We start from the raw sequence: 14,751 nt of genomic DNA, 5'->3' as shown, positions 1-14,751 counted from the left end.
AAAAACCCAAAGTGTGATGAAGTAAGTGAGACACACAAAGTAAATCATACCTTGTTTTTATTAAACATATAAATACAAATTTCAACAGAGGAAATGAACAGAAAGTACTTGAGAGAAATTTCTATAAAAGAGCCGTGGATTAGAACAGTGAATTTCTAAGAAAAAAACCCTTTAAAATGAGGAAAGTAATCCAATCTTCAGGGTGGTTGGGACATATCAGCTGGATTTAAAGACTGTTTAACAATTCTCCATTCTGCAGGAAGCTCCTACAAATACTTCCCCTTTGGCCCAAAACCTGCAACTCGCTCCATCAAAAACAACATTAGACGACTAGTCCTCTCACAAAAACTCCTCGGTCACATTTGAGACTTCCAGAATTCGCCTCAACTCTTTAGATTTCAAAGGAATAATCCGCCCTCACCGACAAACAACTCCCTTTCATGAGGACAGCTGAAGAGAGGAAGATTGGCAAGTCAACAAGAGCCCATCATGGTGGATTTTCATTCCTGCATCAGATTGTAAATATAATCTCATCAGGTTAGTGGATTTGAAGGGATGTAACAGCTTTAAAAGTGGAGCCCGACCCCCCCCCCAAATAAACCAAAAATAAATGGTACAGAAAACAAGAGAAACAGTTGATTGTCTGTGTGAAGCTGTGAACAACAAAGTGTTTAAATCTTTCTCTGCATCCCTCCCTGATTCCTGCTTCCTCTCTCTTGTGTAGTGAAGGTGACTTTCTTTTTTAAAACTCTTCACTATTCTGCCGGTGATTTTCAGTGACATACGGGGGGTCCTGTGTGAGGGAACCAGTTTACAAATCCCGGTGTTAGCCCGCTGTGAAGCTCTGCTGTAAATTCTTCTTCCGCAGCGGCAGCAGTTTGAACTTGTTTAAACTCTCTGATCCCGTCCGCAGCGGAGGGTAGAGGCAGAGCTCAGGGGCCTCACATCCACACAGAGGTAGGAGTGTTTGAGCGTCACCAAGGTTGTGTGGAAAATCACTGAGTTGGCCTCTAAATGCCCCCGCAGAAAGGCAGGCAGCTCACAGCCCAAAGATATTCCAAAATCAGATTATTTTGATCAGCAGCATGACAGAAAAACATTCAGATGAAGATTTCATTTACAAAACTGTCATTTAGAGCCACTGTAGGTAAACAAAAAAAAACATTACCAGGGAAGGAGGGTGATATTTAGTGGTATTAAGAGGTAAGTTGACTTAAACTCACCGAATTTACAAGAAAAAAACGTTGATATTCTTTCATTAAAATGGGAAAATCATGAAAAGTAATTATAGAATATAGGAATTAAATTGTTTTTTAAATGTATTTAAAAAAACCTCCTTTACAAGAAAAGATAGATAATGAAATCCCTTATTATCAAAATAAGCAAACTCAGAAAAGTTCTAAGATTAAAGTTGTAAAAAAAATGGTATGTTGTAAAAAACTTCTGCCATAAATCCTTACAAATGTCCAAAAAACCTAACATCATCTGAGAATTTAAAGCAATACATTTGTAAATAAAATAAATAAGCCGTTTAAGTTTTCAGTTTTGCGTGCACATTAACGCTTTAATCATCTCGGGTTTTTCTCCTATTTAAAAAAAAAAATCTTTTGTGAATATAAGTTTTTCATTTCTGCAATTCTGATTATTTCTTAAAACATTTCCCATAATTTGTTTGTTTTTCACCCACAATGGCCCTAATATGCTGCAGTACAAAACTGCCTCATAACCAATTAACAGGAACTTGATCCAAGCCGACTCTTAGTAAATTTAACTACTTTATAAATGTGGCAGCTGGAAAAAAATTCAAAATATTGCCGCTTTACTTAACTCACCGGTCATATTTTCACTTTACAAAACGTTACTCCAGACTGTCGTTTAACCGTTATACTCAACATGACATCACTTCCTGTCGATCTGAAGGGATTTACTGAAATCTCAAACATTTTGGATTAAATAATATTCTTTCTGCTGCAACGTTAAAGATTGTTCATCCCAAACATGTGACCAGGTAGTCAGAAATATGTCCTTTTCACTACACAAGACACATTAAGTTTTGTATAAAAATATAAAAACAATCCAATTGAGAGCCAATGTATAACCTGACATCAACAGTACATAGCGCGGTTCACTTAAATTGTTAAATAATGACAGTAATTATGATTTCTAAATTACCGTATATTGCTTTTACGTTTCTGTTCGTAGCGACCTTTAACAAAAAAGAATTGACCGGAAAACCGTATTTTCTGGATTCATAAATATATCCTCCTATAAAACATGTACATGCCAATTTCTCACAGTCAAAATAGATGTCTTGCTTTTCTGAAAACCCAAAGATATTTATTTTATTATGATAAGAAACAGTAAATCAACAAATCTACATATTTAAGAAGCTGAAAACAGTATTCTCTGACAGTTTTGCATGAAAAATCACTTGAAACTTTATCAAAATAGTCGGCGATTCCTTTTTCTAGATTAGTCAAACTCTGTTTTAGTTTTTTTCCATTTTAAATTAGGAAAGAGACTCGCCTAATATATTCACAATAAAAGAAAGACACTGAATTATAAATTGCATTTCAGTTACAGTTGGAACAGAGGCTCTCAAACTGATAATTACAATTTCAAATGTTTCCTCACGTCGTACAAATAAAGCAACATCTTGGTTTGGATCAGGAAACTGCGACAAAGGATCAGAGTTAAGGAAAAATCTTTCTTAGTATGCAGCAGAAAGAATATTTTGTCATCCAGGTCGTTGTTTCTTAAAGAAAATAATGTCAAAGATTAGCAGGTTTTCTTCCTGTGTTAACGTGTGACTCGGGTAGAGGTAATCCAACCTTAGATACATCTCTCTGTGAGCGTTTCAGGGCTGTGAATGGAACGTCTATAATCCTGTCTGTTATCTGCTGGTTATTGCCAGGTTATTTCCGAACCATCTGAAACAAGAAGAGTTTTTAAAAGATAAAAAAAAGTAGATCACATGGCTGCTATCCTCGGAGCGCTCTGCTGGGTCCTGGGCTTGTTTTGCATCCACGATGAAAAACAACGTTCGTTTTTTCGTTCTGTGATGAAGACGGAGGGGAAGTCTTCGGTTCTGAAAAACGAGACAGGAAAACTGTATTTTTGTCTTTTTCCATTTCCTCTCATTCCACACATGAACCCCCCCCCCACCACCCTCCCCATACATTTGCCTCCTTGACCAGCCCCACTCCTCCCCGTTCAGTCTCATCTCTGGCCGTGCAGTGCGGACACGACGGGGGGCTGCGGGCCGGCGCTGGGCTGTGCGCCAGGGGGCCACATGGGAGTCTGTTGCAGGTGGTGGTGGTGGTGGTGAAAGTGGTGGTGCAGGTGGGGGGCTGTTGGCGACGACGGGGGCAGCCAGGCGGGTTGGTGGGTGGGCGGCGAGGATGCCCAGAAGGAGCCGTAGCCGGAGGAGGGGGGCGGTGGTGAGCACGCCATGGAGGCCTGGGAGGAGCCGGTGCCGGACCCGGGCCCGCATTCAGAAGCACGCAGCTTTGAGAACATGGTGATGGCGTCCGGGAAGTTGGGCGGCGTGGCGGGCGTGTTTCTGGGAGTACACATCTGCAGGACACAAGAGGAAGGAGTTAGCAAGAGGTAGGTCAAACATGTACGCTTTTCCCTGCAGCTGGTTTGTTTCTCTGAAAACGTAACCTCTGCTTAATGCATCAGTTTAAAAAAACGTATCTAAATGAAATAAAAAACTGTCCAAAGTCGTAATCATTTTTCCAATTTTAAAAGAGGAAACATCTGATTTAATTATCAGTTAAGAATCCTCAAAGCATTTGTTATTCGACACTGCAGACTGCTTCAGCATTTAACTGTGGACAAACATGTGATCTGTGTGTGATACGCTGCTAAATGCCAAGCGTCTTCAGGGAGAACATCAATTAAAGAGTCATTTACACACACACACACACACACACACACACACACACACACACACACACACACACACACACACACACACACACACACACACACACACACACAGATCAGATAGCAGACAGAAATAGAGGAGGCTTCTCTCAGCTGTTAAACACACACACACAGTAAAGATGCTTCTGACCACATCAAACATAAATCAACACTCAGCTGTTGACTGCAGTAATAACTTTTCTACATGCTGCCAACACAAAGTGCAATCTGTCTATTAAACGTTTTATCCTCACTTTAACTCTTTTAACCTCTCAATACATATTAAATATCCTCATTTTCAGGTTCATATTTGCATTTAGTGTCTCTACTGTGTCATGTCTCCATGGTTTTATCTTCAAAAAGCTCTTTATTTGGGCAGTCGTTTAGCTTAGTTGATAGAGCTGACGGACCATGTACTGGGGTTTGGACCCCAAGCAGAGGACCCAGGTTCGAATCCGGCTTGGGAGCACGTGCTCCGTGTCACCCCCCCTCTCTCCCCCTTTCACATCTATCACTCTATTAAAGGCACTGTTTGCCCAGAAAAATCTTTTTTTTAAAAGCTCTTTATTTTTTCTCATACTGCTGCAGCGCCTCTTTCCACCCTCTCTCTGAAATCAGAGCCCAGTCTGCTTTGATTAGTTAGCTGGCAGGCTCTGTTGTGATTGGTCAACCGCTTAGAGATGTCCCGCCCCTTAGCCTAACTCATACAATGGGTTGGAGTGCCAGCCAATAGAAGAGTTCCATTGTGTTTTCACATGTTACGGAAGTAAACTTCACATTACTTATTTATATATTGACTTGGCTACATTCACATTCACTAGTACTTTCTTAAATTATCTCCATTATAAACAACACCACATTGAAGAATTTACCTTTAATAATACACAAAATGCAGGGTGAATATTCCTGTGTTTTTGTAAATCACAATAATGCAATGTCCAGTACTGTGCACGATATATACTTTGACATTGTGAAAGACCACGACATTAATATCAGTAAAAAAAATAAACTGAGTACACTTTAAAACCTCTCCGTTTATTCAATATTATGGCAAATTATATTCTATACTGTGTGTGTGTGTGTGTGTGTGTGTGTGTGTGTGTGTGTGTGTGTGTGTGTGTGTGTGTGTGTGTGTGTGTGTGTGTGTGTGTGTCAGCTGATACTCCTGCTGAGTTCAGTTGCTTCACTCTCTCTCAGACCTCTGCAGCTGTATTCTTCCTAACACACACACACACACACACACACACGCACGCACACGCACGCCTCAGGCGAGATGATGTCACCGCACTGCACCCGAAATAATAACAAACCTATCGACTCTCAAACACTTCCTCCTCCTTTCTTACAAGCTCCAACACGCTCCGCCTAGAGCAAGCCACCGGCACGTACACAAACACACACAAGAGGAGGAGGAGGAGGAATGGGAGAAAAGAGAGGAAGAGGAGGAGTATTGGACTTAAGTACTATTTAGACGTACTTGTATTTTACTCGTATTTCAGTGTTATGCTACTTTACACTTCTATTCCTATTAATTATGGAGTGGAATGATATAATATGATCAGTACTGAAATACTTATATTGGCTCAACAATGACGAACATTAAAATGGTACCACATGTATTTGTTACTGATAAAACAGAATAATACTGCTCTATTATCACAATCAGAAAAACTTTATTCATCCCAAACATAACAAAAAAATAAGAAATATACAGATGTACAAATAGTGCAATGAAATGGAATAATAAATAAAATATAATATAAATGTACAAAGTTAAGTGTAAAGTGTGCCTGTTATGTCCAGTTCACAAGAGAGACTATGGAGCAGTGAGTTATCTGCCAGCCAGCGGGGAATTATTGTAAAGTGTTATTGCAGTGGGCAGCTATTCTGCTATTTTACTGATTATACTTCCAGACATAAGGTTGACTTTCAATTCAGGTTTGTACTTGTAATGCAGTTTTCGGAGTGTGAGTACACAGCGTTTGCCACTATATAATTATTTCATTCATTCAGAGTTGTGCCGTGTGAATCCTTTGAGTGATTATTGTGTGACATGGTGTGATTAAAGATTAAATAACAGCACACTCCCTTCTTTACAGCACAGAGATTTAATGTTCCTGTGAGAGTCTGACGCCCTGTGTGATGTGTTTCGCTCTAAATTTAATTTCCTGCATAGAAGCAGAATGAACATAAACCTCAGTTTTATAAGATAAATGTGAAATCCAGCCAAACGGATAGAAAACTTAAAACACAGACGCTCCATCAGAGTCCAAAGTGCCCTTCACCCTTAAAACACAATAACATGTTCACGGTGGGCACTTCCGAGGGCGTGGGAATACCAAGCACTCATACAAAACTAACTTGACTCTGCCTGTTTAGAAAGCCTAAAGAAACATTATGAAACTATTTTACCCTTGAAAAAACAGCTTTTAAATCATTGTCATTCCCACTCTGGCGCACCCTTGGCTTTAATGTCACTAAGTTGATTTTGGTTCAACTAAAAATGGTCATATTTGATGAAAAATAGCCTTTTTTCTTTTTTTATATTTTCTGATGTGCCCCGCCAGCTCTGCCTCAACTTTTGTTTCCTGATGGGACAAAGCTTTATTTGTTGCTAAAGTAAGGCTAACTGCTAGCAGTAGCTGCTAGTTATTTCTATATATTCCACACCATGCACTTAATTTCATTATGGGACAATGCCTGCATGCATTGTCCGCTTGCAATCGCATTGAATGCAACCTTTTTATTGTTTCCTGTTGTCAAAAAGCTTTATTTGTTGCTAAAGTAAGGCTAACCGCTAGCAGTAGCTGCTAGTTAGCTGTTAGCTCAGTTAGCCATGCTGCTAGGACTGGTAGCACCGAGGAATGTTTGGCATTTCCTGTCTACTAAAGGGGCACATTTTAATGTAGTCATATTTGATTTCACTCATATTACACATTTACATCGCTAACTAACATTTAGCATAATGAAGATTAGCTAGCTAGTATGTTTAAGAACGTTACTTTATGTTGGCTTTACATTTTGACTTAGTTGTAGAAAAAAAATGTGTCTAAAAACAAAGTTAATTTTCTTCTGATTCTTTGGTCTAAAAATTGTTAGCGTCCATAAGAAATGTAAATATAAATATATGTGTTTATTTATTTAGGACATTGGTTTTAAGTGAATTGCACTGAAGGGGCGCTTAATCACAAAAATACTAGATTATGTTCAAAACACAATATTATTTCACTTGACTATATACATGTTTATTATCTGATAGTCCTGTATTTTAACTTCAGCGCATTTTTGTTTTGTTTAACCTCATTTCTTTTTATAGATTTTCTACACGAGTAGTAAAGTACTAAAACGGTTTTGAACTGCTATCAATAAAACTGCTCTTTATGTGGCTGTTTTTAGGAGCAGTGAGTGAGCAAGCAGCAGGTAAGCGGGTTCATCCGTCCACTGCGAGGGATTATGTTTTTTTTTTAAAGGGGAATAAATGGATTTACCATCTGGTGGTGGTGAGTGGGGATGTTGGCCTCCTGGAAGAAGGAGCTTAAGGCCGTCTGCAGAGAAAGAGAGAAGAGACTGTTATGGTTTATTTAAATAAAAAACAAGTACATATAAATATATACATTCATTCAAGTTTTGTTATTAACAGGGGCTTTTTTCACTACTTTACTATATTTGAACAGCGATGTGTTTGTCCTTTATGTAAGATAAGGATCTGTGAACTTCTTCCAATAAAGTACATGTTTGTTTCAATTCTCCCAAAAATATGGCATCTTTATCGTCAGCAAGCTCATGAGCTTGGATTTTAATATATTATCTCCACTCCTGAAACAGTTTGCAGAGCACAGGATGGTTTCTTAGATTAGCTTTGAGCTAACTGACTCCCTGATAACAGGAACACTGATGCTCAATTACACACGACTTCCTCTGAATCTGCAAGTTTCACAACGTTTCTGACTGAAAATAGTCAAAGAAACAGAACTTGTGTTAATATATTATAGTTAAACTAGTTTCTATGTGAGTAAAATAAAGCAGAGGTAGTCAACGTGATCTACAGCTGCAGCTAATCATATTTCTTAAAGAAGATAATGATTATCTGAAGTGTAAGACAACAAGTAGTCTTGAGCTGAGGCTGGAAAACTATAAAACAGCTGCCTCATGCACAAACCAGGAAGTGTGTTCTTGTTTTGTTCCTCAGATTGAACAAACACTTGGCAATCTCTGAGAAACAGAAACAAAAAGCTGAGTATTCCTCGTGTGGATCATAGGAAACATTTTATTCTTCAGGGATAAGCGAATCAGTGTGGGAAAATAACTAACCTGTTTATTATCGGCATTAGAAGAGATTGTATTGCACAGGGACAAGGTCTGCAGACAAGCTAATATCTATAAACTCTGCATCATGCACTTTATTTTTTAATGAAACAATGCCTGCATGTATATCCCCTTGCAATCGCATTGAATGCAATCTTTTTATCCATAATACATGTAAATATTCATGTTTAAATAGTTTGTAAGTGATGTTGTTGACTTTTAAAAAACAAAACAAAGTTCTTTGTCTTTTTACATAATGAGAAGTCGTTATGTAAAAAATAGGCGATTCAACAAACATAGCTAAAAATAAATCAATCAAAGAACGACAAATTCCAGTATAAGAAATAGTAAAGGTTTAAAGAAATAATTGACTTGTTTATTTATTTATATATATATATATACACACTGTATATACTTGTGTGTTGCCTATGTTGTTTGTGAATGTGTGTCCTAATGGATCGCATCATTTTGAAAAATGTAAAAAGAAAAAAACGTTATTAGTGCACGAGGGATCAAAGTAAAACAACGCAACAAAAGTTTAATGTTTGAATCTGATAAGTATTTGATAAACAAATAATAATTTTGTATTAAACTTGCGTTGTTTGGAGCTCTTACCGTGAGTAAAATGTGATTTTAAACCCTGTGTTTACAGACGGCTCCATGTTTTATCTGACAGTGTGAGCCTGTTTCACTACTCAGCGTAGCTTCCATTTCCCTGCAGCGGAGGCCTCTTTCACGCTAACACTTCAATGAATGCAGTGGTTCCCCCCAGCCTCCCCCGTCCTCCTCCCCCCCTCCTCCTCCCACGCTCTGGTTGTTTGACAACAGCCGCAGTGGAGCAGGAATGTCTGCCGTACAACGTGACACACATCTCAAAGCGTCACAGCCCTCACAGCTTTTGTGTCTTTGTCTCCGCTCACTTTATTTCTCAGGACCTCAAAATGTTTTCACACTTCCTGCTGCTGGAAACACCAGAAGAAGAACGCTGTGTGACTAAACCTGCAACTGAGTTCACCGGGGTGTCTTTGAACGTTACTTTAAGGCAGATTTCATTTAAAGTGTGGTGATTCAAAACAAAAAGAGTCAGATGTGATGTCTTGGTATAGCAGTGCCAAACCAAAATATATTCACTAAACTATTTTTAAAGACCTTTTTTGGAGAAAAAATTATAACGATTAGTCAATCTATCTTTTCAGATGTGGTCCTCACTAATGACCTTTACAGAGAAAAAAACGGTGCTTCATGGGATTTATAGACTAAAGGTTAGAAAATGGGCTGAAAATAAGTATATTTTTCCAAAAAATTATGTTATTCTTACAACAATGACAGAAATAAAGTTGTATGGGATTTTATGTAAAGTTAATGTGTCACTGTCTCCACAAAACTATTTAACTTAGAACACATTAGCTCAAAAGTTAGGTATTTAGTAAAAATGTAACAGTGGGAAAGATTTGGGGGTGATGTATTCAGTCTTCTTATTATTTAGTGATGACAGCTCCTTAAAAGGGGAGGACAGGATATTTGTCTCGCATAAAGGAAAAAAACTATTTATTTTATCATGAAAATTTAATTGAATTACTTTATAATGTATTTACAAGGCCAGATGTCTTCCTAAAAACATCAGGTAAAATTCGATTTTATGTAAAACCTCGGAAATGTTATGAGTTTTAGTTTAAAACAAAAAGAGCCTTAAAGACAGCTTTGAAAGACAACGTTCCTGGTTGATTCTTTACTTGTGTTTGGTCGTAATTTGTTTCTAAATTTGCATTTATTTTCTTGCACAATGATCCCTGCCATGTCTAATGCATTGTAATGTGACTGTGTTGTTCAAGTTCAACTCTCCTTTCCTCCTCACCTGACTGCCCCTCCCATCTCAGCTGTTTACACTTCCCTCATCAGCTGTGATCACTTCCTGCAAACTCTTCACCCCAACTTGCTCTACCTCCACCTGCATGTAAGTCTTTATCCAACGCCATATTCGTAAAACCATTAAACTGCACCTCTGTATACAGTGCTTTGAGACATTTAGTTTAAATGCTCATTAGCTAAATTTGTAACAACACTCACAGCAATGACAAAATACCTGCTAGCAGCAACCTACACATTCAAATGTTTGTTGACTGCTTGTTTTGAGCATACAATACGTTTGCAGTCTATTGACATTCACCTTTTGTGTCAAGTAAACATCAATTTCAACCGATAATTTTTCTTGTAAATTTACTATTCAATCTCATAGAATTTTAGAGTTTTTCTCTTGGAATACAACTTCCTTCAACTCATACATAAACATGTCCTTAACTCCCTGCCATATAGATTAAATAAAAGTGTGTTTAATGTGGACATGCAAAAAGGAGATAATATTGCATTCAATGCCACACAATCAGCCTTATCTATCCCAACTACTTAATGGTTTGTAAGCGTTTGGTTAAATACCGTTTGTTTGTGTTCTCTTTATGAATCACAATACGGAGAATAATCAGGCCAATGATGTCACAGCAATAGTGTGTTTACTACGTTCTTACAGAGGAGACAAACAATACCACCTTGTTTCCTCATGCATTCCCCACATTACACACATGTATCAGCTTTTTGGGTTTGAACAAAGTGCCTTTAGTTTCATTGTTAGGACTGTAGTCAACTAAAGAGATTCTCAGCCCATTAACACTCATTCAAACTGGGGTCTCCATTGTTTTTCAGGAACTTTTCTTGATTTGTTGATTGGGACTTTTCAGGCCCAGATTCCTCATTCATGTACAAAGTTAGAGACATTAATCAATGTTGCATACTGTTACATCAGTGATCATTTAGCAGGATTCACAGAAAAAAATATCAATACATTATATTACTATTCTTGAACATAATATTTACACCTAAGATTGTTAAATGACGCATGTTCATTTCTATTTTTAAATAATGTCTTTTATTCCTTTTTTTCTTCAAAACCTTTAAGGATTTTAAGGGCCAGTGAAACAATGTACAACACTAACAACCTCAAGGTTGTTTCAACATAAGGACTTAAAGTTCATGAACGAACCACATTGAACAATACGACTAATAAAATATTACAATTAATTAGCTTCCTATTTTTTTTACAAAATATATAGTTATGTCTACACGTTTAAGGCCCCCGAAAATCCAAAACTTTCCAGGTTTTCAATGACCACTCGAAATAAAGTATTACATAAAGTCTAATTCTCTGAGCAATATAATAAAACGCAATCTTTGTAGCGTCCATGTTGTTTACACATTACCAGTTAACCCTTATGGACACACCAAAGTCTAAAAATCGAAAGCACTTGAATGCACCATGTGGCATATTCTTATTGTTTTTATAATTGTACGCGGATATTAAGCTTTAGAATATATATCCCGAGTAGCTCATAAAACAATTAACTAGAAGGAGCCACCATAATGGTTTATGGAGGCTGCTAGCGCTAAGCTAACAACAATTAGCACCGCAATGACACGGTGGATTCCTACCGAAAATGTCAACAAAAAACGGCCACTAGAGTCGAGCACCACGTCCTCAGTCCTACTAGCTTAGCCGCTGTTAGCCACAGCAGGTCCTAAAGCAACACAATCGTCAAAATAACCAATACTAGGAGTTGAAATTAATGTATTGACAGATTGTAAACAACTATATGTTTCAATAAACAATGGGACAGGCTTTTAAAGTAGACTAAAAACGCGTTTTAGCCTCACCTCGAACTGCCAGTGGGCCGCCTGTAGGAGCTGCTTCGCTTGATCCGCGGCGCATCCAGCCGTCAAAACAAACTGGTTGATCATGACTTGATGTCTGAGTTCGTCCATATTCACCGACATGACCGCTTTCTTCGCAACACGCAGTTGCATAAAAATCAAAAGTAAGACAAAATGAATCAGATCTGAGCTTGGTCGACGCTTGTGAAGCCTTCAAACCCCGGTGCTCCCTGTCTGTCTGTGTCCGCAGCCCTCAGAACAAGCAACAACAATATTTTCATGTCATCACCAACAACAAAGAAGAGCGCGCTGCTGATTGGTTAGCTCAGATACTAGAGAAGCTTTGATTGGCTGAAGTGTTTAAAGTTATTGGTGCGCTTGTTTTACTACTCAGATACATCGCCAGTGAGAGGAGTCGAGCAGGTTTAGAGTCATAACAACCCCAACCCTCTTGTTGTTAACCGGCCGGTTTGTCACCGTGATAATACTCATGACTTTTACACTGACGTAATGTGTTTGATAGAATGTTTGGTGAATCCATAAAGGTCATTGGCTGCTCTACCTGGCAGGTATATGAACTAAACATACATAAATATTGTACACAATTGTAAATGTTATTATATTTATATTTTTAAATATACCATATTATTAGCGATAATTGCTATTTTTCTTCTTATAATTATTTTTAAGTTGTATCACGTAAAATAGACAATAGAGAATCAAATAAGGAACAATAAATTACATTTAAAACTTAAGAGACATTTCAACATTTAAAAATTGAAAGCTGCACAAAAATATTTAAAAATAATACAATCTTTTCAATAAGTTTTCCTGCAGATGATAGAAAAAGTTGTTATTTTCCATCCTAAATAAATCTTATATAATGCTTATCCAATCATTAAATCTGACTTTTCCTGGTTTTAACCACTTTTCATGAATGGCTTTTACTTTCTGTTGTGTTTAGAATCAGGAACCATTTTTATTTCATATTTTCACTTTCATTTTGTTATCCTACAGCACTCTGCCTCACAGACCGGTGCATTTCCCCTGATGAAACAACAATAATCTTCATCATGTGAGTGCAGCTCTTATTGGCCTGCAGCGTCTCTCTCAATAATTCAGCAGTGGTGCACATGTGACACAGGAAGTCTATCTATTATGTATTGTTGGGGAGTGCTATTACCTGAAGGCTGTTTGGTGAAGGAAAAGGATGGATTACTGAATAGTCCTGAGGGGCCAAAGAGTTCAAAGTAACAGTGTCTCATCTGGCCTACAGTTACTAAATGTCACTCCTACGCATGTAGTAACCAGGAAGACTCAAAATAGCCACAAAGATGCATAAACACAGTGCAAAGGGTCATTGATCAACCACAAAGTGAGACAAAATGACATCAAAGAGACAAAATGACGTAAAAGGCAGCCAAAGTGACTGAAATACACAACAAATACAAAGGGACACAAAATAACAACAAAGAGACACATAAGGACCACAAAGTAACACAAGTATTACAGAGAGAAAATGAATACAAAGAGACACAAAATGAAAACAGAGACACACACACACTGATTACGAAGTGACACAACATTAGATTCAAAAGTACCAAAAGGATACACAAAATCACACAAATTACTACAAGGTGACAAATAAAGCCTACAAAGAGACACACAACAACTACAAAGATGCATGAAATGGACAAAAATAAACAAATAAAGGCTGCGAAGTGACACAAATTAACACTTAAAACCTCCTAGTATATGTGTAAAAATATTTAAACCTTAGACTTTCATCAACTAGAAACAAAAAAGGCAGGAAAAAGGACCTTCCAAAGTTTATTAACAGCTTCAATCTTTAAGTTAATTTAGTCAACAACCAAAAAGTTGTTGATGAATGGTATCACAGTACATTTACTCAAGTATTTTACATGTAGTACTTTTTGAGGTACTTGTACTTAGTTTTATTTCCTGCTGTTTTCTACTTATACTCCACTACATTTATAATGAGTAATAACAATCTATTGATGTCATTTACTTTACGATACTTTTAATACTTTACATTGGTAATGATTGCATACCTTACAGAGTATTTTTAAAGTAAAAAGAGATGGTTTGAAACATGTTGTAAAGACATTGATGAAGGGGAACAGCAGCTTTATGTTAACGCTCTGCAGTAATCATTAACCTCAACCTGTCTCTACATATGGATTCTGTTTTTAGAGAGGTCTGTTTGTTTTCTAAACAGGTGAGGGTCCACAGTGTGAAATGTGAGTCCACATCCATGCATGCATATGAAATGTTATGTGACAGTTTAGTTGCTTTAGCACATCACACAATAAATAGTTTGCACATTTATGCAGAAAACTGTACATATCCATAAAGTCAAGTTTTCTAGCTTTTTCTTTAATAAATTGTATTTATAGCGCAAAATCCACCATGCAACATGGTCTCAGTAGACTTTAATAAGCCTTGAATTAATATTTAAAAAATGGATACATTATATAAATGATATAGAACAAAACATAAAGCAAGCACATATAATAAATAGTATAATAAATCAACAACAAAAATCATTCCTCTTCAACTCCACTACATCTCAGAGATAAATATTGGACTTTTTATTGCAATGCTAACTCTGGAGTTTCTCAATAATAATACAAAAAACAATCCTCAAACTATTTGTCATAGGTTTTCAAAGGCAAAGGTAAAACTTTATTGATCACTTGACAAATTCACAAGAAACCCAGCAGTAAATATATCAATGAAAACATTTCCGTTACGTTTCATGTCACGATGTTGCCAATAAATCTTGAAAAAAAGGGA

General features: G+C 37.2%; 1 protein-coding gene across 1 annotated transcript; it reads right to left on the bottom strand.

Annotated features, from left to right (window-relative positions):
* Positions 1 to 40: 40 nt before the first annotated feature.
* On the bottom strand, positions 41 to 12,207 carry ubald2 (UBA-like domain containing 2). Its single transcript, XM_063904136.1, has 4 exons — positions 11,938 to 12,207; positions 7,419 to 7,475; positions 3,180 to 3,576; positions 41 to 3,088 (listed from the first exon to the last, which is right to left on the bottom strand). The coding sequence occupies exons 1-3, from the start codon at positions 12,085 to 12,087 to the stop codon at positions 3,220 to 3,222; spliced, it is 564 nt and encodes a 187-aa protein (XP_063760206.1). The 5' UTR covers positions 12,088 to 12,207; the 3' UTR covers positions 41 to 3,088; positions 3,180 to 3,219.
* Positions 12,208 to 14,751: the final 2,544 nt, after the last annotated feature.

Source organism: Eleginops maclovinus, chromosome 16, assembly GCF_036324505.1.
Source record: "Eleginops maclovinus isolate JMC-PN-2008 ecotype Puerto Natales chromosome 16, JC_Emac_rtc_rv5, whole genome shotgun sequence".
Classification (NCBI taxonomy): domain Eukaryota; kingdom Metazoa; phylum Chordata; class Actinopteri; order Perciformes; family Eleginopidae; genus Eleginops; species Eleginops maclovinus.
This window is presented reverse-complemented; position numbering and strand designations above follow the sequence as displayed.

Excerpts from the sequence above, each read along its gene's own strand:
- ubald2 (XM_063904136.1), bottom strand. The coding sequence starts at position 12,087 with ATGCAACTGCGTGTTGCGAAGAAAGCGGTCATGTCGGTGAATATGGAC. Across the intron at positions 7,476-11,937 it reads CGGCCCACTGGCAGTTCGAG|ACGGCCTTAAGCTCCTTCTT; the intron begins GTGAGGCTAAAA and ends CTTTCTCTGCAG. Across the intron at positions 3,577-7,418 it reads CCACTCACCACCACCAGATG|ATGTGTACTCCCAGAAACAC; the intron begins GTAAATCCATTT and ends TGTGTCCTGCAG.